This window comes from Lissotriton helveticus, chromosome 2_1 (assembly GCF_964261635.1).
Source record: "Lissotriton helveticus chromosome 2_1, aLisHel1.1, whole genome shotgun sequence".
In the NCBI taxonomy this organism is placed as follows: Eukaryota; Metazoa; Chordata; class Amphibia; order Caudata; family Salamandridae; genus Lissotriton; species Lissotriton helveticus.
The window spans coordinates 781,797,478-781,823,939 of NC_136059.1; the positions used below are offsets into that span (position 1 = coordinate 781,797,478).

The 26,462-nt window shown below is 46.2% G+C and overlaps 1 protein-coding gene across 1 annotated transcript in view; it reads left to right on the top strand.

The window, feature by feature from the left end:
- The window catches only part of CAMK4 (calcium/calmodulin dependent protein kinase IV), a 1,079,259-nt gene that overhangs the window by 682,949 nt on the left and 369,848 nt on the right, over positions 1 to 26,462 (top strand). The window contains exon 3 of the mRNA XM_078677356.1: positions 2,259 to 2,321. Coding sequence (XP_078533482.1) covers positions 2,259 to 2,321 — 63 coding nt within the window. The remainder of the gene's footprint in view (positions 1 to 2,258; positions 2,322 to 26,462) is intronic.

Sequence of the window (26,462 nt, forward strand, 5' to 3'; positions counted from 1 at the left end):
GTTTATTAAGGGCTCTGAGGGTAGGACTCTATAGGTTCCCTTTGGTTATGGAGAGGATTAGCATCTTTCCTTCTCCCCCAAAGTGAGTATCCTTTCTTTCCTTACCCTTGTAGAGCGTGGCCTCCTTCATCCTGAGCTTGGTCCAGGCGAGGTGAGGTATCATCCCCTGCCACTATGGGTGAGTAAGGAATGGGTTCCTTGTTATTTATTTTACTTATTTTCTTTTAAATTTCCAAGTAGTGTGACCTTTTGCACTTATACCATTTTGCATTTTTTGTAGGTGAATGAGACACCATTTGGCATGGAGGAATAGCAACACATACCCTTTATGTTTTACTTTAATCACAGTTTATATTGTTATTTTTTCGTGCAATACGCACTAGCAGTAGCACAAATCTTTATAAGAACAGAGGCCCTGAAGAAAGCTTTGGGAGGGTTTCCCCCTGTTTTGGCAGAAACATGTCGGCCCCACAAGCAGTTATTTGTTTATACTGCTTTTTTGCGCTGTTCTGTGTTTTTAATCAGAAAAAGGCTTACAGCTATTAAAGTTATTTCGCTGTTCGTTCTTTATTCTATTTTTAACCTTTTCCATACACTCACTTCGTTTTAGTTTGGCACTGCACCTATCCCATTGGGTGATCACACGCATGGTCAACAAGCAATCGTGGGCTTTGATCCCAGTCCTATACGGTGGGTCTAGAGGCAGTCTCTGTGATCAAGAGACACACTAGCCCAACCATTGGATGACCAGATGATAACATTTGATCACCTACAAGATTTTGATGGAAATCCATCTCTGGACTTTGGGTTTCACCTACCTTCGCAAGGGGTCTGATGCGCTGAGTTACCTACTTGGCATATGACTGTAGGGTTTCCTTAGCACACTTTTGTGGATTTCAGTCTCACCAATTTAGAGTACTTATTTGACTCTTCTTTTAGACCCCCAGGCTTCTTTATGTTTTGCATTTGATTATTAGGGGATAATAGCCTGGTATGGTCTTGAAATTCCCTTAGACCCCTCACCCCTCTTTATTGTTAGTATTTCCAGTAATATACCTGCAAATCAGTGCTTGATCACAACTTTCCAGATGTACTACTGGGAATGCTTGCGAATTGAAAAAAGTGCATATTTGCCTTTATGCGCTGATGTAAATCTCTGCCTCTACTCTTAAATTGTTTTCTCTGAAATAGGCCGATTGGCCGGAGACTTGCAGTATGTCACACTACTACCGTGGCATCATTGTCTCGGTGCACATTTGCGGCAAGGCACCAGCAGTCACTTGTCCACATTTTCACAATGCTGACCCCTGGGGAAGTGATGGTCGCAGACCAGTCTTCCCCCGGGGTGCTGTGTGCTGGCTAGAAGGACAGGGTGGTGCTAGGTCAAGTTAGGGGAAGGGGAGGGTTTTAGGTAGGGCTCTAAATATGTCAGCAGAGGAGTATCCGGCCTCTTCCTGACACCAAACACTACTGGGAGGGGATCAGAAAAGTTAGTCCTCCCGCCCACTCTACATGTTGTAGGAGGATGGGTGGGAATTTTCGGTAACAGCGTTGCCAGTTTACTACGGGTTGCAGGGCGTAGGCGGTACATTGGAGGGGGGGTGAATCACTTACGAGCCATCACTCGGGGGGGCATGGGTGCACAGGCGACTGATGGCGGTACGTGGAATGCAATGAGCAAAGGAAGGATCTTCAAGGGAGGATGTTTGCAGGGCAAGTGAAAGAGAGATTGGGTATATGGAATGAGGTCAGGGAGAGAAAGGGGGAGGAATGAAGCAAATGAGATGGTATATCTGGACGGGGGAAGCGGGTGTGTTGTGAATGGTGCAATGAGCATGAAACTGTACAGGTTATGTCAGGATTCATATTTTGGAATTATTGTTAATGTTAATGAGGTTCATTAGTATGTTAGCAACCTTATCCTAATAAATGGCCTTTTACGCAACTACAAAAGCGTGGAGTGTGGTTTTTACAAGAAGACCCTTTGGGGCCGAAAGATACAGGGTGGGAAGCAGCAGTGCCACAGACCCGGTGTGTGCATGGCTTGCACTCTCTACTCTGCCACACATTGTAGAGCACTGACATTCTGAGAGCTGTGGGTGCTTCCCTGTCAACACTGCCATGCTATATTATTCATTTCATATAAAAATAACAGAGCTAGCTTTTTATAATGTTCATTTTGTGTGGGTGCAGGAGGCAGATATTTTCAAAATCATTTCTCCTTTCTTATTGGATACTTTTCTCTTTTTCTTGACCAGGTAGACAAGAAAATTATTCGAACTGAAATAGGAGTGCTCCTTCGACTTTCACATCCAAATATTGTAAGTTCGATTACAGTGTTTCATAAGCATATTTTCAAATATATGTATTTTATAAGAGTATGTAGACTAAGCCATTTGTTTGATATTTATTCCTCACAATTACATGGAACAGAATCTTAAAAGTGTGTTTTACTCTTTCAGTGTAGAAGGTGGCGGTCCAATGTGAGAGAAGAAACATGGAAAATTAATGTTCTATTGTTACATAATTACAAATATGCTTTTGCAGCATGCGTGTCTGTTCATACCCATAGATTATCTAATTCGTTTTTAAAATATTTATCTCGTAAAACCATAACGGGTGGCTGGTACGACGGCTGATTTACTTTACAAGAGCGATTCCCTGCAGGTCTGCAGGCACGGAAAGAAGATTGGCTGCTTTCTTTTGGAAAAGCGAAAAAAACTTATTTTGTATGAACCGTTAAAAGTCCCTAACACACCCAAACAGCAATAAATAACACTTACCACACGGGACTGTCTCAGATGGGCTCCATGCATTAACCACAGGTATTCTTAACGTCTCTAACAACAACTTCCTGGCACTGCACTGGTTGATGCAGCCTGGCAACCAGTCCAAACGTATTCCAGCGCTAAGTGATTAGGAGAAGAAATTACATGAAGTTTACACTTGTGCAAAAATTGTACCAAATAGTCTCTTGCACACTTATTAAATACATGTAATATGGAATGTGGCAAATTATACACCAAACACAAGAATATGATGGACGCAGTGCTGGAACGTTTCAGACACTCACCCCTAGTCACAGTTCTGGCTGAATCCATCATTATTCTTTAGCTCGCTTCAACACCTCAGTTCAGACCCAGCTATATGCAAATCAGTCTTAACCCTGTGCCTCATGGGAACAGTCCAGGCCAAACTGCCAAGCCAAGTCTTTTCTGAACTGGAAACAAGCATCCCAAGGACCAGTTTAGGGGTAACACCCCTCATCAGCCAGGCTAGCTTGAATCCAGTTGCAAAGTGAGCAAGGGACTCATGTCTGAGCATACCCTGCCAACTTAGGGCGAACAAAGCAAACACAAGGAGATGATGGACGGCAGGGTAAATGTTATCAGACACTCACCCCCGTCACAGATCTGGGTTGATTCCATCAACGTTCTTTATCACACTTCACCACCTCAGTTCAGACCTAGCTATAATCAAATCAGTCTTGACCCTGTGTCTCATGGGAACAATCCAGCCTGAAAAGCCAAGCCAGTTCTTCCCTGTACCAGAAACAAGTATCCTAGGACCGGTTTCGGGGTAACACCCCTCATCAGCCAGGCTAGCTTCAATCCAGTGGAAAAGTGAGCAAGAGACCCACGTCTAGGCATACCCTGCCAACTTAGGGCGAACATAGCAAACACAAGAAGATGATGGACGGAGTGCTGAAGGTTTTCAGACACTCACCCCCAGTCAGAGATCTGGGTTGAATCTATCATCATTCTTTAGCTCACTTCGCCACCTCAGTTCAGACCCAGCTATATGCAAATCAGTCTTGAGCCTGTGTCTCATGGGAACAGTCCAGCCCAAACTGCCAAGCCTTCCCTGAACCGGAAACAAGCATCCTAGGACCGGTTTCGGGGAAACACCCCATATCAGCCAGGCCAGCTTGAATCCAGTGGCAAAGTGGGCAAGGGACCCACGTCTAGGCATACCCTGCCAACTTAGGGCAAACAAAGCAAACACAAGAAAATGATGGATGCAATGCTGAAAGTTTTCAGACACTCACCCCAGTCACAGATCTGGGTTGAATCTATCATCATTCTTCAGCTCACTTCGCCACCTCAGTTCAGACCCAGCTATATGCAAATCAGTCTTGACCCTGTGTCTCATGGGAACAGTCCAGCCTGAACTGCCAAGCCAGGTCTTCCCTGAACCGGAAACAAGCATCACAGGACCGGTTTCGGGGTAACACCCCTCTTCAGCCAGGCTAGCTTGAATCTGCATCCATCTTATCATGAACCTTACCCACTAGCCTAGAAATGGGTAAATGTTTCAAAATTATCCATCGCACTTCTCGACTTCAGTTTGCGCATTGCTAATTAGTTTAGCAATGAACACATCACCCCACTAGCATACAGGGAAGTTTCGAACACCTTCAATTTTCAATTCCAATATTGTTTCAGACTCTGTAAAAATGTGTATTCAATTTCAAAAGATATATATAAGTATATAACATAGTGTTAGGCCCGGACATTTGCAACTTGATTTTTCTTAGAAGTCTCGAGTCACAAGACTTGTTATGACTACTCCCTTGGTCAACAATGCACCAGTTCAACAGCTCCACTTCAGATTGTTTATATGCTAGCTCTGGAACTGACACTTTCCTCTCTAGATTCTTTGCAGGCAGTCCTTTGGCTGTCAGACACTCAGACTTCAATAACAACACCGCCACTCTGCCACCCACCAAGAGAACTTCTCACGACTTGGTGCACTACGACCAGGGACTCCAATTCATGAATGACCCTCTAGGGAAAGTGTATGGAATTTATGTCCTTTCAAGTTTGTCCAACCTGCAATGCCAAGTACCCCTGGACCGACTTTGCAGCATATGTTACCTTTGCCTGTCACCCAAGCATATGAGACTTAGTGCAATATCTGTTGTATTTTCCAGTGCAAAAAGACATGCCTGTACCGAAGGGGAGGCACTGGCCACCTCATCAAAGGCAATGTCAGGCATCACCCGAGACCTTTCATACCTTTGCACCGGAAAACCTTCTCGAGCCTGAGCAGCTCATCAGTCATCTCAGACTCCCAGGGAGGCAAGAGTGCTGAGCTAGACCGTTCAGAGGTGTCCATCATCAAGGATGAAGCTGTGGAAAAAAGGCGGCCTAAGCACTTGGGACTTAATGCAACAACATCTCCCTGGGCCCAAGTGGTGCCATAAGTGCAAAAGGCTCAAACACAACATAACCACAGAAAGAGCCTCTTGATCAAGGCAAAGCACCATTACTGGGGGAGTCAGGCATCAAGCCCCAAGTCAAGCATCAAGAGGCACCAACAATGGGTACATCCCAGCCTCTAGCACTTTCCTCAACACTAAGCAAGCCGCATCCAAGTTTGCCCAACTGCTCCAGCCTTCGATGCCTCCTCCAAAAGGAGCCACCCAGCAGCCAATTTAAGAGCTGAGGTTGACACCAAAAGCCCTGCCTCAAATGGCTTTGAGGCTGGTGCCAGAAGCACTCTCGATCAAATCAGACCCTACTGAGGCATCTGCCTGGGTATTTTGACTTAGACAGAAAAGATCTTTGTTCATCCTGCAAAGAGGAAGAGTCACTCTGTATAGAAACAAACTTTTTGCAGGTTTACCTCCCTCTTTTGACCCCAATTGAATCCAAAGTCTGATGGTTTGACTCTGAAAGTGCACTGGAGCCTGTTAATCAATCAATTCATCAATTCAATCAATTAATCAATAAGTAGATCTGTAGAATGCTATTTGTCACCCCTGAGGGTATCAAGGTGCTGACCTGGCCAGAGTGGCACGCTAACCAGGTCCCAGTGGCAGTGGTCTCTTCCAAAAATAGGATATGTGAATTGGTAACCCCAATTGGCAAGGACCCACCTTATAAGTCCGATGTAAATGGTGCCAGTGGTACCGAGGGCATGGAAGTTAGAGTGGTCACCAGGATCTGCAGCACTGATTATGCCACTCTGAGTGACCCAGGTACCTGAATGACAGCAGACCTGCCATTGAAAACTGCAGGAGCAGTGCTAACTGCTTGAACTCGACTTTGCCTTTACCATGAGTGGCACGGTCACAGCACTATCTGTTATATGTCATTCCTAAGGTAGGCCTCTTGGGTCTAGAAGGCAGGGTGCATTATATTAAAGGTGTAGACATATAAATGCAAACTTATATGCCCCTATAGCAGCCTCCTTTCATTAAGGGCTGCTATAAGTGTTCAGGGGGCATAGGATAATGTGGGTTAGTACCCGGGCGCCCCTAGAATGCCAGCTCCATTATGGTCCCCCTGAAAAGTGTCATGTTTGGTATCAAACAACTTGTCTCATCAACACAAACCTTTTTCTAAAGTTGGATGTAATGTGATATGCACTGAGGAGGCTACCTTAGGGTGTGCCCTCCAGGTTCCCCCAGCCTTTCCTACACACTGGCTGAGAGCCTGCAGCTGCTGCCGCCAAGACAGGAATCTGACCCCCTGCTAAGACGTGTGAACTCTTTCAAGAGGCATAAAGAAAGGCCTGCCTGGGCTGGAGGTGACACCTCCTTAACTGGCAGGATGACTAGTGAAGTGGCACATCAGTGTGAAAAGCTTGAAAGGCCTCCTCGCCCATGATATGCAACCAGGTTATCTCCCAGAAGAGGAAAAAGCCAACCCCCTGCAACAGGCACATTTGCAACCTGGGCCGGGTAGAAAATTAGGTTGTCAGGAGGCGTACATCCCGAGAAGGCTAGCCACACCCCTAAGGTGGGCTACCTGGCCTGGACATACGAAGAATGGTTCTGCCATTTTTTAAAGTGGCAGAATAGAGTCTTCTGTGTAGAAAAGGTGCCACCATCCACAGGAAGTGGTCACCTATGGGGCAGATTTTCTACCGGGCATAGTTGCCCCTTGGCTACTAACGCACACACTCCTAATACCCCTAAATCTAGGATTTAAGGGGCTCCCTTGGCACCAGACCTTCAGAAATGCTCGAGTTGAGACCAAGGACAAAGAGGAGACCCATTACTGCGACTTAAGGACCTGCACAAAGCAAGCATGATATTCTGCACCTGTGGCAACCACCTTGCAACTGCACGACCACAACTCATCCTGGACCAGAGATCAAATCCAAAGGAAAGAGGAACATTTCTGCAAGCTAAAGGCATCTCTACAACTCCCTTGGACTAGAGGTACTAGTCCCCTGCAGCCCGTAGGCAAATTGCACTCCTGGAACCAAAGACTCACTGGCCAGCAGGCCTGCAAATGGATGACCCAAAAGTAAATGGTCTAGTACATTGTGGAAAATGTAGCCCTGAACTCCAGCAAGTTTCTGGTGGCTACTCTTTTCTCCTGGACTCCAGGACATCGAAGTAACCAAAAACTGTGTTTGCTACTACCATGGCTTGTTCGTGGCCAGTCGGGCTACCCCTACCTTTGTCTGACTCTGTGCATTGAGGAAATCCCACAGCAACTTCAATCCCCTGCTTCAGTGGTCCCGTTGTCCAGATTTTGCACCCCCTTTCCTCACCAACACCGTCCACACAGCAAACCCAGCACTCGCGGCTCTCGTGTTCAGCACCAGGGATGACCAGGACTACTCTGCACCCGGGCCATATGAGCCTGGTAAATTTCAACTGACTGTCAGAGCCTGTCATAACCTTACGCCCCGATGGACTCCACTGGACTGAGTGTCACTTGTGTGTTTTCCCATTGACTGCATCATTATCGTTTTGCAAGTGCACTGATTTATTCTTCCTTTTAAAATCAATAATTCTGCCTTCTTTTAATAAGTTGGTGTCGGATTTCTTTCAAGTTCTTGCCAATTACTTATCATCCATGTTGCTACACTGAAATGCTTAACATATGTTCCTCTAGTAAAACCTGACTGTTCTGTGCCAGACTATCAGATCTGAGCTTGGGATTTATTTGTGTGAATCCAAGGACCTATTTGGGGTAAAATGTGAAGGTATTTCACAGTGAGGTCTATCCAGTCTCACTACATAATACCCCACTTTTCTACACAAACCAAGATTCTAGATATACAGACCTTTATGCCCCCACACCTCTTGCCCCCCCACACGTTAGGGAGATAGCAAATACACTACAACACCAAGTTGTCCCTATGTACTCTCACCCACCACCACCATCACCAGCACTGTCGCCACCCCAATACACTTCTGCACTCTCCTCACTCCCCACAGGAATCTGCGCACTTTCTATCATATCCTGGCAGTCCATTTTACTCAAAGGACTCATATGATGAGTTCTTAGCACCTGGGGATGAGGAAAACCCCTGGGAGGAATATCAAAGACTGCCTATCATGCAGTGATACAAAGAGCAGTTCAGCATGTCGAAGATGACATCCTGGTTGAAACACTGCCCAAAACACAAAGGACAGTTGTAGAAAAATGCCTCTTTTTGCATGATCACCCTCATTTTCTTTTAACTGATACTGCTGTTTTTAACTCTGTGCAGAGGGATTCTGCTAGCTAGACCCCAGGGCATGTGCTCTGAACTTTAAAACATGTTAAGATTGGTTATACTCCTAATTGGCATATTTAAATTACTATAAATCCTTAGTATATTGTAAAAAGTGTACCCTGGACCTGTAAGTTAAATACCACTAGCAGACTACAGTGTATGCTGTGCCACCACTAAAGTAACAATGCAAAACATGACTTCAGGCCTACCACCAGTAAGCTGGCTGTGCAGGCTTAAATTGCAAATGAGGGGGATGTGACCAGGCCCTACAAGATGGTGGACGTGTGATTCGGGAGCTCCCCGCCCAGCCGCCTCCTCATGCCTACGTTCCACCATGGGGAGAACCCTCCACCAGCTGTGATGATCCTTGATGAGCCCCTGATGAGCCCCTGCTTGCCCATGAACTACATCAGAGCCCTCAGCGAGGTTCCCTGACTGACACACTGTCATGCTGAGCAACAGCTTGCTGTGGTCAGCTCCTTCATCCTGCAGTCTCCCCGAGCATCCCAACCGAATCGGGGTGCAACGTTGGTGCGCGATGGAGTCCAGGAGGCCATTAACCCCCAGCTGCGTTTGCTGAGGCCCAGCAGCGACACTGCCTGCCTCACTCCGGTTGGCGGAACCGTGGCCTGTCCGGTAAGGCGATGACCGCGCCCACATGACTGATTTGACCCGCCCAGTGTTTTTTGTGTCTGCTGCTGAGGTGGTGCAGGTGCCCTACAGACGCTGGAGAGGTTCCACTGCATGCAGAGTTGCTTGACTGCGCAAGATGGGACTTGGGTACTTTGGCTGTCTAGACACTGCTTGTTGCGGTGCCTGTCCTGCCTACTCTAATGGGAAAACAGCTATACTGGCTATTTCCACTGAGTCCAGAGCATCGGGGGGGACCAGCCCACACTAGACCACATGGAGATAAGGGTTTACTCTTAACCCGACCTGGGCATCCCACAGTCACACTCTATAGCCACGAGTTTGCTGTACCACTTCCTGTTTTCCCACTTGCCCTTGGGGGCTGCCTCCCTGTCCTGGTGAGGAAGAAGTCATGGACACCCTCTGTGGCTCTGAACATTGTGGGGCGCAGGGTATCCCTGGTGTCCTAAACGCAGAGAGCATGAAGCAAACCTCAAGCCGGGTTTCTCCCACTACATGCATAGCTGGAAACCAGACACCACTCCTATGTTTGGCTGACCCCATGGAGACATGGCAGGATGACTGGTTAAAAAGTAGGCCCTGGTCAGAGTATGCGGAGTTGCGCTTCAGTTATTTTCTACCCGAGGGGCAGCTTTCTCTACGCGAACAGAAGGTTTCTCACAACGAGCATTCGCGACCATCCACGACCGCCCACGTTGTTGAATCTGACTGCCTGCATTGAGAAATCCTGCCGGGAGGTGAATTTTCCTTGCTCGCCCTTACCAACTTGACATTGGCGAGTGAGGTAAAAACTCTTCTCTGCTACATTGAGCAGAGTTTTCGGAACTCTACAGGCTCCGCAGAGTGCAGAAACTATATGAATGGAGCAGAGTTCACCGCCCAGGCCGAGTAAGAAAGACTCCTCAATTAAATCCTTCCTTCAAAACGCACCTCAACACGAACCTCACAATGACGCTTCACCACTGCCAGCAACAGAAAACTTACCCCCTACCCCAGAAGACGGAACTCAACCTATCATCAAGAGCTTGTTCCTTTAGCTGGTCCAGGAGATTAAGGATGACATCAAAGAGGTGAAAACTGATCTCCATGCCGTCCAACGAGATGTCGATGACCCTGGTGAGCGTGTGGCCCAGATAGTGTGGACACTAGACAAGCGAGCTGAAGAATCCGAACTACAGCAACATACACTCAGACTGGAGGAATAGAAAATTGGCATCCAAGAGCAGCATGAGAACTTGGAGAATAGGTCAAGACGCAGCAATATTTGGATCCGAGAGGTCTTAATCACGGTGGCAAAGGCGGACCTCCCTTAATACAGCTCTGATCTCTTCAATGCCATCTTGGAATGCAGCACTAATGACCCGATCCTAATGGACAAAGTCCACAGGGTGACACCACTCCGCTCTGCTGAGAAGTGTCTTTCTGAGTTCCTCGCCCACATTCATCACTTTATGGAGAAAGAAGAGATTATGTCCAAAGATCACCAGGGAGGACACATCTCCTTCAATGGCACTCAACTTCTCATTTTCCAGGACCTCTCCGCCACAACTTTATCAAAACGAAGTGCCTTCCCCTGACTTTAAGATGATTTTGTATGAAGGCATCTTTCGCGTGTGAGTGACCGCCCCAGTGGTGGCCCCACGGGATGCATCGTTACCTACAGTTAGTTGGTTACTAATGTTTGGTTCCTTGGATGTTCTTTTTTTATCTTTGAAAGAGGGGAGGGAAGGGGCACCCACAGTGGAAGAGGTGTGGCGCCGCGGCCAGGGCGACTGACGCTGGAATCTGGGGCTCAGGGTTCGATCCCCGGCTCCGGCGGCAGGTTAGCCCAGCACCATGTGACTCTGGGCAATAGCTCGCTTAATCTACCCGACGGCCCCCAGCGCCTAGAGACCCTTACGGGTGATTGTGCGCTTTACAAATGTGGACTTTACTTTACTTTACACCACACACCACCACCTGAATACATGCACAATCACAACTTCAAGAGGAACCAGGCAGATTCTTGCCTCCTCTCCTTTATTCCTCCCATGCTATGGCTGTCACACCCATATCCTTGGAAGTTGTCATTTAAAACATTTGGGGCCTTAATGACCCCTCCGAAGACTTGAGCATCCTGGGGGAATTCTAGGCCCAGATCAGCTTTCTCCATGAGACTTACCTCTCAAGCACAGAGGTCCACAGATGGCACTCCCATAAATTCCCTGTGCAATACCATGCTTCCTCACGCACCAAATCAGTGGGTACTGCAGTTCTCCTAGGTCACTCATCCCCCTTCACAGCACGCAACCACAAATCCAGGTGGGCGAAAAGATGGATAGCAGTCAGTGGCCTCTGGGACAGCATCCCAGTATGTTTAGTTTACATCTACATCCCCCATACTGGCCAAGAACGCTTCCTGAGCAGCTCACTCCAGAAGATTGTGGCTTTTGCTGAAGGCCCACTTCTTATTGGATTTGATCTTAATATTGCCCTTAACGTCAACCAGGATAATCGCATCAGAGTCATGTTGGGACCCCGGAGTTATCTACTGAAGGGCGTGCTTTGCCCACAGACCTTGGCATCCCAGACTTGTGGCGCACTCCGCATCCCCATTATGGTGGATTACTCCCATTACTCAGCACCGCACCATACCTATGCTTACATCGACTTGCTCATCATAGTGAAGCGTTTAGAATACACAAGAATAGAGGTATGCCAACACCCACAGACCCTCTCAGATCATGGCCTGGTCTCACCGATCCATTGAGAGATGGCCGGAAACCATGACAAGCAACACGGCCTCTCAATGACTCCCTCCTCCATGACCCAGTGATGGTGAACATAATTCAGAAAACACTCACTGATTACCTGGCACATAATGACACTGGGAACATCAACAAATGCACTGTTTAGGATGCTCTTAAGGTGGTCGTTCAGGGACACTTAATTCAAAAGGCAGCTAGACTCAAGTGTATACGTGACACAATTAGATCCCTGAACTGGCAAACCTGTGTTCCGGCTTTTTACCAATCCCACTATGCAGCAGACCTGACCCCTAGGCCTGGGCGGTAAATTTCGCCATGCTCGCGGGATTTGCGGAATTTTGGAAATTCTGCATTCCGCAGAGAACGCAGAATTGCAGAAATTTCCATGATCCACGGTGTAGTGGAATTCTTTCCTTGTTCGCGCTTTCAAAATGCGTGTTCACGCATGCTGTAGTGACTTACCGGGATCCCTGCGTTCGCTGATGAGTTTTCCTATCCATTCGCGTGTGCCACCAGATTTTGGTAGCCGCTCACGTGATCCCACGAGAGTGTGCGATCGTGAACACGTCATTTGGACGTGCCATCGGAAACATGCATCGAGAGTGGGCGGGATAAGTGAAACAAGTGAGGTACTGGGTTTTTCAGAACCGGTACCGAACCGGTAACCCAGTGGTGTCAGGGTACACACCCAAAGACCTCGAGTACTTTCCTGATTCAGACCACAGAAACTCAGAGTCTTCTAGGTGAAGTCAAGGATCGATTTTATTGGCTGCAACCAAGGTAACAGGCGTCCTAGAAGTACAACAGCACGGGATGTATATTCTCAGGAGACTGCTCAATCTTACAAAGCCAGGCTTCTCTTTTTATACAAAATATTAAGCTTCAGGCAAACATTCTTGGATTTACAGTATACTATTCACATATTTTCGTTACAAAGGAAAAGCAGAGTCATGATGACAAGCCCATTTTTCAGTTCGTCCAGCCCACAACAAATTACCCGGCAAGGCCCAGCCTTTCCATCAGATACCGGTGGACCCCCAATAAAAACGGGCACCTCCCCATCATATAGCAAGTGAGAGAGAAAAGAGCAGGGACAGGTGTGAGCAAGATTCGGCAGGGTGTGTGTGCGATGAAAAGGGTTTATGGCCTCTTGTGCCTTGATGCTATCTTGTTCGGCCACTGGGAGAGGAACTGACCAAACAGGTTCGGCCTGGGGCAATGGTTCCAACTTGCCCAGGTCACAGGAAAGTCAATTAAGGTGTATGTGTCCTTTGGAATCGAATTTAGCTGTATCATAAGCCTATGTGAAGTGCAACTCACAAAATGGCTGCCGTACACAAAATGGAAGCCAAGTGTTCAAGACGCAAATGGCGATTTCGAGGTGAAATCGTCCCTCAAATATGGCGAAAATGCTTGTACATAGTGTACTAGCCATTCTCTGTATTTTGATATAAAAATCGTCATGCTATGATGAAGTTTAATTCTCGAGTCCAGAATTTTCAGAACTACAAACCCTCCTTTTGCCCTTATATAGGCAATTTAACCTAATCTCATGCTAATCTGAGTCCAGGTCTATATTCCTAAAGTCATTGAGGTGTTGCTGTAACATTATTCTATTACTTAGTTCGTCTCTTGATACAGGTTTCCTTACACATGATGTAACACAGAGGCCACATATTGCAGGAGCACACTGTACGCACAGACAGAACAGGAAAAGAATGGCTAAGACCATCCCAATGACCATCCGAATTTTCCATCCCCAGCCGGATATCAGTTCCCAGAACCATCCCATCAAAGACCAATCTCCTTTATGCACATGAATAGATTCGGAAATCTTATGCAGTTTAGAGATGGCCTGGTACACTGTTGGAGCGTTATCTGGAATGAAAACACAGCAACTCGATTGGATCAATCTACATACCCCACCTCGGTCTGCAAGTATGACATCTAATGCGACCCTGTTCTGAAGGGTCATAAGACGATCCGACTGGAGCTCAGCAGTCAAGTTACTAAGGGCACCAGCAGTTTCAATTACGGTGGACTCAACCACCCTTGTCAATTGCCTTATGTTCCTGCTGTTAGCCATCGGTCCCCAGAACGGCAGAAAACCCTTTACGAAGTCCCCAAATTCTTGTCCTGCAGTGTCTTCTTTACTCAAAACACCTCTAACTATCCTTGTATTGTGGTAATCTGCCGCTGCTGTGTAGGTGGGAGGCAACAGGAATGAAACAAAACATGTGCCCGAAAAGTCAGGGGGCAACCATGTATAGGCTCTATCATGGCAGATGAAATAGGTACCCTTAGCTGCTAAAAACGAAGGGGAAGTCTGGGCTGCAAAAACATACGTTTTAGTGCAGATACTCTTCCCTAACTGAGCTCTGGGATTCTTGCCATTACCTTGCAGACACAGGTGACCGTGATGGGGTACAATCCAAATCGGGGAAGATCTCTTAGCTTGCTGTTTCTCACTCAGAGTAGCTCCATATCCGGTTACGTTCCATCCTATGTATACTAGTGTCTCATCTCTCGGGATAGTCTCATAAGAAATGTCTTCCTTTATCATATCTACTATACCCTTAACTAGAGCACTATTTTTAGGATTGTCTGTTACAGAACGTAGGGGGTAGATTTCATGTGCATATATGAACATTGTTCTGTATGCCCACACAGAACCATTGTGACTGAATGGCAGGACCAGATAAGGGATACCTTTATCCGTTGTGTGAGGCATAAGACCACACATCCAACAGTTAGTCGTGTTCATTACAAGTTGGTGTTGGTGCAAAAGCTGAACAAAGGAGTTATTAATAAACTCTAATTTCCTAGCTGATTCGTGTTCAGGAAGGGTTTGAAAAGAATGTGAGGAAACAGTGGAAGGAGGAGGTATAGGCGATGTAGTGGGTGCAAATGTTACTTGAAAAGAGAATAAAACATAACTTATCAAAAATATCATCACACTGAATAACATGAAAATGCACAATATCAAAAAGCTTTTCTTTGTCATTATTTTACATATCTTGGTTTTAAAGTTCATGGTTTTGGCAGGTCTCTCCATCTCGAAAAACTCCATCCTCTCTAAAGTGCTGCCCGCGATGGGAGGTTGTTTCTGCTAAGGAATGCTTCTGTCAGTCTAGGGCAACTCCCTTGGACCAACCAGAACTGTCGACCTAACGTCGTCAGCTGCACCCCAAAGACTTTGTGCAACGCGGCCCTAGCAGCGGAACCCGGATGGCAGTTAGAAAAACAAACAATAAGCAAGTTTCTCAGATGGGAGAGCTGCACTTTTCAAAAATAGTAGGGAAAAAAGGATTTATTTGTCCATGGGTCTCGGCCTCAAATTATAGCGCTGTCTCCCAGGTACTGTTTGGTCTTTGAAAAGGAGTTCAGGTTCTGTAGTGTCCAATCGAATTGACGGTGATACTTCTGGTTGCAAAATTTTATCACTCTCTTGTTCAGTAAGTGTTCCTTTTACACGTTCATCACTGAAAGGCAGAAAGCGTGGCACAGTTTCAGTCTCTGAGTCGGCGACACCCTTCTGGACCCACTGGTCATACGGCAGAGGGGTCTGCTTGCAATGGATCCCGTGGATCCAGTTTTTCTTCCCCTCCACTCGAACAGCTGATCTTGTGGAAAGAAGGACGAGGTGCGGTCCGGTCCACCTGGGCTGATCGTTCTTGGTTCGCTGGAAGTTCTTCACAAGAACCCAGGATCCAGGGTTGATGGGGTGACCTGGAGTTTCAGAGACCGGAGGCAGGGTGTCATGGACCTGTTGATGCAAAACACGCAATTTAGCCGTCAATTCGTACAAATAATCAAGCAAAACAGGGTGCTCTATTTCACTGAACTTAGTGGGCCTTGGCACTCCCCATATGTTGGCCGGGCGGCCAAAAACGATCTCATATGGACTAAGTCCCACTCGCGAATGCACAGTCATTCTGGTGGATAGGAGTGCTAGGGGTAGAGCGTCAGGCCATTTAAGACCAGAGCTCGCTTGGATTTTGGCCAGTTTAAGTTTTAAAGTGCCTTTGTAGCATTCTACTAATCCAGCTGATTGGGGGTGATTTGCAGCGTGGAACTTTTGCTGAATGATTAGCCCTTCACATACTCTCTTCATCACACGACCCACAAATTCACTCCCATTGTCACTCCAGACCATTCTAGGCATTCCGAATCTGGGGAAGAACTCTTTCACAAGGGCTTTAGCTGTGGATAAAGCAGTGTTGTCTTTTAGGGGATAGGCTTCCACCCATCTTGAAAAGGCAGAAACAACAACGAGTACGTATTTTAAGTTATTGCACCTCTCCATGTGGATGAAATCTAGTTGCAAAACCTCAAACGGATACGTAGGAGGTGCAATATGACCAGCTGGAGTTGGGGTTCCCCTACCAGGATTGTGTTTCAGACACACCATGCAATTCTTGACGACATTCTCTGCACACTTGGGAATTCCTGAATTTTGCCATACTGGAGCCAACAACTTGCAAATCCCTTTCACGCTGATATGTGCCATTCCATGAGCCATTGTAACCACTGCAAGCACATATGCATCGGGTAACAACCATCTCTGATGCTCTTACAATTCAATCCAGCAACCATTTGCATCCATTCTACCCGTACTTTCTCTCCACATGCTCAACTCTTTCTCTGTAGCTTCAGCTTGAATAGACTTCACACTCTCTATCGTGTCTTCACACATTCCAACATCACCAACCCATCTTGCAGGGCCTGCAACATACATTCGGCTCATCACATTCCTTGCAGTTTCTTTCGCGATTTCGTCAGCAAATGCATTTCCGCGACCAACATCATCAGTCACCTTCTTGTGAGCACTACATTTCACAATCGCCACTTGCAGAGGTAAGGTCAGTGATTCAAGAAGCTCATTCACCAACTGACCATGCTGAATCTTAGCTTCATGCGAAGTCAGGAACCCACGTTCTTTCCACAGTCGTCCAAAACTATGAGCCACACCAAATGCATACTGACTGTCGGTATAGACAGTCACTTTCATTCCTTTTGACAACACACATGCTCTCGTAAGTGCAATCAATTCTGCTGCTTGAGCTGAATTATGTGGAATACGTGCAGCTTCAACAATTGTATGCAAAGTCGTGACAGCATATGCTGCAGTCGTGTCACCATTCAGGAGCTTGAAGCATGAACCATCCACCCATAATGTACCATCACATTCAGCAAGAGGAGTGTCCTGGAGGTCTATTCTCCCTTTCGTTTCTTCTTCTGTTCTAAGAAAACAATCATGCTGTTCTGAAGCATCTAATTCCTCTACAATTGGCAACAACGTAGCTGGGTTTAGAGTGTTGCATCTTTTTATATGTACATGACTCGCTAACAATGTCAATTCGTAACCTGACAATCGAGCACTAGTTAAGTGCTGTGTCTTGGTTCTGTTTAACAACGTGTCTACTGCATGTGGGACCATCACGACTAGCATGTTATTCATCACTAGACCAGCAGACTGTCGAATAGAAACAGCTGCTGCTGCTGTAGCTCTCAAACAACTTGGTAATTCTTTAGCTACCGGATCCAAAGTCGACGAAAAATATGCACATGGACGCTGCTTGTCTCCAAACAACTGAGTCAACACTGACAATGCACAACCTTCTTTCTCATGGACGTACAATATAAAGGGCTTACTGTAGTTGGGTGTACCTAACACAGGAGCCGAACATAATGCTGTGCGCAATTCAAAAAACCTTTTCTGACACTCTTCAGACCAAGGAACGAGATTGGGTGTATCTTTACACGTTAATGCCACCAAAGGTTTGGCTAATAACGAAAAATGTGGTATCCATTGCCTGCAATATGATGTAATACCCAAGAAAGCACGCACTTCTCTCTGTGTTCTTGGCACACTCAATTTTGCTATTGCCTGAATTCTTTCTGGGGTCAGTTTCCTTCCCTCCTTCGATAAGAGATGACCTAAGTAGGTCACTTCTTGTCGACAATATTGCAATTTGGAAAGTGACACCTTGTGATGCAAATCACACAGATGACGCAACAAAGACAACGTGGCTTTTTTACATATTTCCTCAGTATCTGCAGCGACAAGCAAATCATCAACGTACTGTACAAGGGTAGCACCATCAGGTAAAACAATTGTATCAAGCTGTGTCTTTAGAGCTTGACTATATATTGATGGACTTTCACAGTAGCCCTGTGGAGCGCGTTTAAAGCGGAAGCTTCGTCCTCCTAAACTGAAGCCAAAAATATCCCTACTCTCCTCAGCAATCAGGATGCTGAAGAAAGCATTCTTCAAGTCAATCACCGAAAACCAGGTTGCAGAAGCTGGAATCATAGTTAATAGGACAGTTATGTCGGGGACAACTGGAAATTGTGGCACAACTATTTTATTCACCTCTCTAAGATCAATCACGAATCTGTAAACAGGTGGCTGGGAAGGGTCAGTTCGCTTCAAAACAGGCAGAACAGGGCTATTGCAAACGTTGCCTCTAGTTTCTTCAATCACATCTTTTTCAATCAAATCATAAATGATCGCTAGCAACGCTTTTTCACCTTCACTAGAGATTTTGTATTGGGGAATTCGTGGCATTTTAACATTGGCTTTCAATGTTACAACATATGGTGGTATTTCCAAAAGGCCCACATCATTAGGACCAGTAGCCCAAAGAATATCAGGCAGAAACGACAATTCTGTTGGAAGTTTATCCCTTGACAAATACATTGAGGAAACCACTTTCTTACCCAGTGTGAGTTGTACTCCTGAAGGAGAACAGTACAAAGTCGCATACAATCTTTTTAACAGGTCTAATCCTAGCAAGTTTTCACCACAACCTGTTGTCAGAGTAAGGGGTGCTTCGAATTCACAAGGACAAACAGAAAGAGACAAAGGGTCAGAAATCGGATTTCTAACTGGGGCGCCAGAAAAACCTACTGATACATTGATTTCGCCAGACTAAGGTGCGCCAGGGAGTTTTGAGTGCATAATAGAACTCTTTGTAGCACCAGTATCCAACAGAAAAGGCTCTGACACACCTGATGTAATCACCTCAACGTAAGGTCCACTCTGATCTACTGGAACTGAAACAACTCCCTCTCTTTGTCTATGGCTGTCCTAGCAATCATTACCTTCCAAATACTCATCTTCTACATAGTAATCATCAGCGTAGTACTGAGCCGTCCTACCAGACGCGTTATTCTGCTGATCAAATCTATTCATAGAATTTTGAGGCGGAAGGGGACGAGCGTTCTGGGGGAAATTTCCACGTCCTCTACCTCTAGGAGCTTGTTGAACACCTTGACCTCTTACACCAGAAGCACCATTTGCGCGCTGTAATAAAATAGGACAACTATACTTGAAATGACCCTCTTCCTTACAGTATGAACACTGATTGGGGCCTACAGGGACACGTGGTTGAGTATACTCGACTCTTTGCGAGTTCCTCTGATACTGTTGAGGCTGCTGATAATTATTCTGATAGTTATTCTGACCACCATTGTTCTGGCCACCACCACCACGTGGCGGATATGCTTGCTGTAACAGAACCTTCGTTTTCAACTCTTTAGTTTTCTTTTCTGCTCTATCTTTCTCATCTTTGTCTCAATTTTCGTAATATTGTGCAGTAGCCAATATCTGTGCTGAAGAGGAAACTGCCCAAGAACTCTCTGAATCTTTCAACTTTTTACACAACTCTGGAAGCAGATTGTGCACAAATTTATCGACGAACAATCGCTGACCACCTTCTGTGCTCATATCTTGACCACTGTGGTCGACAAAAGTCTCTTCAAACCTGGTGAAGAAATCTGACACCGTTTCATCTTTCTTCTGCTTACATGCAGACAATTTATCCCAATTTACACGCATCGCAGGCATTATCGTTTTCATATAATCAATGATCCTACCAGGGAGTTCTGCTACTAAAGGCTCAGGTTTAGCACCACCAATTTGTAGGGCATCTGCAGCAGCAATATTAGCCCATGAGTCACCTAATTCCTGATCATGATCTGCATGACGAATCTTTCCCCATAAAGGCTGTGGAACAACGTTCCCAAACAACATATCTATATCCGCTAAATTCATGATATATGACCCAGCAGTCTGTGACAACTCTTTGTAATAGCCTGCGGGATTTTTACGGGGATCAGGCAATGTCTGTTTAAGGGCCAAAACTTCAGCTCGCTTCCATGGGACATGTACCCACACACGCTGAAAGTGTGGCAGAATAGGTGGGACAGCATTCGCGTTCCCTTCCCTCCATTGTGGGGGAACTTCTCTCATGGGATACTGTCTCACCTTCTTTTTAACCGAGGAATCAGACTCAAACAACGACTTAGAAACACCTTCAGTCCTAAGCGACAACAACGTCGCAACTGCTTTCTTAACATCTGAACCCACAATTGCGCCTTTTGAAAACTCAAAACGTACATGGCTCAACTCGGGCGGATTAGAGTCCAAATCATTTTCCTCTAAATCTTCACATAGAAAAACACACATTTTCTCAAAAACGTATCTCTGCTTTGATGCTTCCCACTGGGTGAAGACATCCATAACACATTCTAAATCATATTTTTCCGGGTCAGCAACCCATTTATGTGCCAAATAATTCAACGTTTCTTTCTCCCTAGAATCAGGCTGTTGACTACGCAACTGTTTGCGCTCTGTGTCAGGAGTTACACTCGTTGCACCAAAGAAAGGATACAGAAGACTAGAAACAGTACTAGTCACTCTCTGACGAACAGAAGGAGAAGTCGATGAAAAGACAAGCGGAAAAACAGGGTGAGGCGAGGCAGATGCAGAGGCAGTGTCAGGAGAAGTACCAGGAGTGGTAGTCGATATAGTAGTCAAAGTTGCAGGAAGTAAAGGAGGAGCAGATGTAAAAGTCGGTGGCCCTTGAGGAGGCTGCACCGGAGGAGCAGGAGCCAGCTGAAGAGTAGCTGGTGGGTGCTGTGGAGGAGCAGGAGGCAATGCAACCACAGGTTGCGCAACTAAAGGTTGCGGGGGTGCCGTAGCATTTTGCGCATTAGGGGTGGCGAACTTAACAAATGCGCCATTAACGGATCTTTTTCAAGCTCTTTTGCTGCATCTTGCTGAAGAGGCGGCGAAAACTGGATATCATTTATCTATTACCATTTTACGTTGCCTGTGCAACTGCTCACTCATCTGTTCTTCTTCATTATCTTTAAACTGCATAGCAGCTTGCATTATCGAAATTCCCCTTTCTCTCTTATTTTTCTTCGCTAATTTAATTTCCTTCTGTTTGGCTTCCTTACGCCATAGGCGGAAAGAGTCAAACATCGCCGGCCGGGCTTTCTTCTTGAAAAGTTTAACTTCGAGATTGTCTAAGATTTCCGTGTCAAAGCTACCATATTGGGGCCATTTTAAAACACCATCTTTTCTGGTGTATTTGATCCACACTTCATTATATGTGATGGGACCTACGCCATGTTTTACATATAATTCATAAGTTGGAGTTCCAACCAGAGGAACTGGACACGAGTCCTCCAATCGGGAATCCCTATTACAACCAAGACAAAACAAATTTCCAAGTCTGCTAAGACCAGGCATCTTCGCTCTCTAGTCTAGCTTCAAACTTCAAAGGATTATCGATTACGATATTTCTCGTGAATACACGAGTCCTTCAGTTTTGGCACTTGCAAGTTCCAAACAAAGTGATCCCAAGGGGATACCCAAAACTAAGACCAACTAAGGACTGGGAGACGCTCCACTTATACTTAACTGAGATATCGATGACGTCACCAGAAGACTCGTCCATCGTTTCGCTCTACCAAACTTCAAGGGTCCAAATCAGGGCGATAGCCAGGGCAGCAGTTCTTTGTAGCCGTCGGGAAGCGGGGAACCTCGCAGCAAAGACTTTCGGACCACGTCGACATGCAGGGGTCGATGAAGTGGCGGCCTTCCTCCAGAATTTTCCCACGAAGCTCCTCACGAACCTCTGGCTGGACCGGTACCGCTGGTATCTCCTCACGAACCTCTGGCTGGACCGGTACCGCTGGTATCGACCCGTGTTGGGCGCCAACTGAGGTACTGGGTTTTTCAGAACCGGTACCGAACCGGTAACCCAGTGGTGTCAGGGTACACACCCAAAGACCTCGAGTACTTTCCTGATTCAGACCACAGAAACTCAGAGTCTTCTAGGTGAAGTCAAGGATCGATTTTATTGGCTGCAACCAAGGTAACAGGCGTCCTAGAAGTACAACAGCACGGGATGTATATTCTCAGGAGACTGCTCAATCTTACAAAGTCAGGCTTCTCTTTTTATACAAAATATTAAGCTTCAGGCAAACATTCTTGGATTTACAGTATACTATTCACATATTTTCATTACAAAGGAAAAGCAGAGTCATGATGACAAGCCCATTTTTCAGTTCGTCCAGCCCACAACAAATTACCCGGCAAGGCCCAGCATTTCCATCAGATACCGGTGGACCCCCAATAAAAACGGGCACCTCCCCATCATAAAGCAAGTGAGAGAGAAAAGAGCAGGGACAGGTGTGAGCAAGATTCGGCAGGGTGTGTGTGCGATGAAAAAGGTTTATGGCCTGTTGTGCCTTGATTCTATCTTGTTCGGCCACTGGGAGAGGAACTGACCAAACAGGTTCGGCCTGGGGCAATGGTTCCAACTTGCCCAGGTCACAGGAAAGTCAATTAAGGTGTATGTGTCCTTTGGAATCGAATTTGGCTGTATCATAAGCCTATGTAAAGGGCAACTCACAAAATGGCTGCCGTACACAAAATGGAAGCCAAGGGTTCAAGACGAAAATGGCGATTTCGAGGTGAAATCGTCACTCGAATATGACGAAAATGCTTGTACATAGTGTACTAGCCATTCTCGGTATTTTGATATAAAAATCGTCATGCTATGATGAAGTTTAATTCTCGAGTCCAGACTTTTCAGAACTACACAAGATGGCCGCGCCAATTGGCAACCGCATGAGCAAGTACGCTAGATATTTCCCCCCCCCCCGAGCACGCAAACAGCCTCCCCAATCAGGAAAAACGCATCACGAACGGGCGGACCAAGCTATGCCATTTGCTCGTGGAATTTTGCGTAGCTCGCAGAGATTTTTTACAGTTTTACTGAACTTTGCGTAACGCGACTAAGCAAATTTCGCCTACCCCTACTGACCCCCCTGAAGCATCGTGAGACGTTCCTGAACTCCATCACCCTGCCATGGCTCTTGTTAACTGAGGCCTCAGATCTAGACTCCCCTATTTCAGCGGCCAAAATCATAACTGCTATTAACCAACTTTAGCTGTCGAAAGCACTACGGCCTGATGTGTTTACCCGACTCTTTTACAAGCACTTCACCCAGCATATTATTCCTGTCCTTACCATTTCTTTAATACTTTGACAGCAGATCACAGGGCGTCCACATGCATGATGGAAGCATCTAGTACATCGATACTCAAACCTGACAAAGACCCAATGCTCTGTCCTTCTTACCATCCGATCAGTTTGCTAAAACTTGACTTAAAACTCTTTGCAAAGGTCCTGGCCAATCATCTAGACAAACTGATGCCTGACTTAATTCACTCTAATCATTTAGGCTTCATGATTAACTGGACTAGGAACAATAAAATTAAATTGGCCCTACATCTCACAACATTACCAAAAAGAAGAGGAGGGCGGCAATCCTTCTGCCGCTGGATGCCGAAAAAGCCATTTGATAGAGTAGAATTAGGAATGTTCTTTGAGGTACTCAGGCACATTAGCCTGGGCTACAGGATGAAAGATTGGATCACTGCACTATATTGCAACCCCACTGAGAAAATCATAGTAAATGGCTACTCTTCGCTACCTGTCCAAATCTGTAGCGGCACTCACCGGGGATGCCCTGTTCCCTCTTTCTGTTTGACCTCGTTTTGGAGCTCCTTCCTCCAGCGCATTAGAAACAATCCTCAGATCCAAGGCAGCTCATTCTGCAGAGACTCCTTTAAGGTTTCAGCCTTTGCCGACAACATCTTTCTCTCCCTTGCAGAATTACAGAGCTCGCTCCTAGCTCTGATCCCTCTCCTTGAAGATATTCAGGCAGTCGTGGGAGGGCAGATCAATATGACAAAATCCTAGGGCTTGATCCTAGTAGGTGGGAACTCCCTTGCAAAAACCCTAACCACTACAAGATCCTTCCCCTAGACAACTCACTACATCAGATATTTAGGCATTCAATTGATGCCTACAACCTCTGCCTGCACTAAACTTAACTTCAAACTGCTCTTACATGAAACCAAAACGTCACTATCAGACTGGCACAAACACACACTCTCGTGGGTAGGACAAATAGCTGCTTTTGAAATGACCTTGTTTCCACGCTTACTTTAGCTTTTCCAAAGCCATATCCCTGCCTATCATTAAAGAGGACAGTGCCTATCTCCAGACATACATCTCTGTCATATATCTGGGAGGAGAAGTGCCCAAGACTGGCCTTTCAAACCTGTACTCAACATCCTAGAGATGGAAGGTTGGAGTGCTTCACCTGCTACATTAGTATCAGGCATCCCAGCTATGATGTATGATTAAGTTGCTCAAAAGAGAAACCGATAAACCCTGGTGCTTCGACCAGAATCCAGCAACTAGACCACTAGGTTAGGTTCTGTGGGTCCCCAAGATCATGAGAGGCAGACCCCTCTATGCCTCCCCAGTCACTAGAGCCACCCTGGAAGTTTGGGACTCAATTGCAACTAAACTGGGACTTATCTCATTCCCCTCTCCACTCATCCCCATCTTCGACAACAGCTCGCCCCACGACTCGGTAAACAGGCTTTTCAAACTTGGAAAGAGATGGGCTGCTTTCACTTTTGGGACTTTTATGAGGGAAATCATGTGAAAATATTTGAGGAACTCAAAGCTGACTCCAAGATTCCTAAATCCGAGCATTTCCACTATATACAGATCCACCAAAGGGTCTCCCACACTGGTGTTAGAGCTCAGGCGATGAGGACATTCACCCTCTTTGAAAGGTTTTCCAGCACTTACTTGGTCTCAACTATCGGAACCCTCCTTAACACGCGGTCTGCAACACCTAAAACATACTTCCAATGCAGACATCCTGATTACCCTAGACATTTATCAATGACAAGAAGTGTTTCACTGCACCACTAACTTTGCCCGCCATGCAATGGGCAGGGAGATTCTATATATACTTTTATATCGCTTGCACTTCACCCCCCACCACCTACATATTATTAATTCCACCTGCTCAGAGGGGTGCTGGCACTTATGTGGTGGCACTGAAACTCTTACACACATCTTATGGTCATGCCCCCATCTGGATACCTTGTGGGGCGTGGTCTTTTCAGAAATCTCCCAGATTCAAGGCTGTGAACTAGACACACTTCCTGAATTTGCTATTTTATGCAGATCTGTGGGGGACCTCTACTTGCTCCATACCAAACATACGATTCTTTCCCTCGGGGGAAACTTGTAACCCTCTCTTCTGAACTCTGGCTCAACAAGCTGTTGTAACTGCTCAGCCATAAAAAGATCGCATATGATTTGGTGGATAAATTTCAGCTTTGCAGCAAATTATGTGATCCAGTGCTTAGCTATTTGAACTCTGACTTCCGAGACTGGACTTGCCCACAGAATCTCTGTGCACTGGGTTATGTCGACCCAATGCTAATCCCTCGCTTTGTCACACTTCCACTGCTCTCACTGATGTGTAATTCATATTGACTTGTTATGTGAATACTGACTGTCGAGCTGGGAGGGACAAGGGGGTTTCGGACAATTTGTCATTTACCCTTCTGGGTACTGCGTTGTGTTTGATGTATGCATAAACATTAATATACACTATTGAACCATAAATTGCAAATGCAGACCTAAACGCTCCTTTGAAATATAAATAAGTCATCCTGATATAAGCCTTAAGTATCAATAAGGCAGGGTGCATTATATTTCAAAGTAACACATGTGACAATTTAGTTGCTCCTGTCCCCGGCCACACCTCTGAGGTGGGCACAGAAGCTCTGCACAAGGAAAGACATTTCTGCCATCTAGGTTTTAGGTAGAGAGAAGCACTGATAGATTATTTGCAGAAGGGCACACAGGAACAGTTTTTAAAGTAGATAGGGTTACCCCGTGGACTTTCCCCTGTTGGTTAGGGAGGGGCCAGTGGTCACTCCATCCATCGGTTAGTGCGAGGCTTAAATGTGATACCCCTGGCACCCTCTTCAGAAAACTACTGGACCGGGGGAGCAAGATGGCGGCCAAGATCTCGGCCGACTAGGCTGGTGCTGTGTTCTCCTGGTCCATTACCGTCCCCCTGGCTGGCCTTTTTGTCCTTATCCCGGGCTATGCATTCAATAATCTAACCGCTTAATGCACACTCATTGCTACCTGTATGGCTTTGGTCTCCAGGCTTGAATCCGTGAGAGTGGGACTTACTGCTAAACTGCTCTGGGTCTGGCATACTGCAGCTTGCTCCCGGCCACACTCGGCTGTGCTTACGCTTGGGCCGATTCAGTGGAGCAACTCTCTGGCGGTCCGTGGCAGCTTTGCTCTAACCGCTAGTATGCCCCCGAAGCCGGCAGTAAAAGGAGCCGCGGCTGCATCGAAGGCCCGCGGCTCCGTACAAAATGCTGCAGATACAGAGAATAAAGAT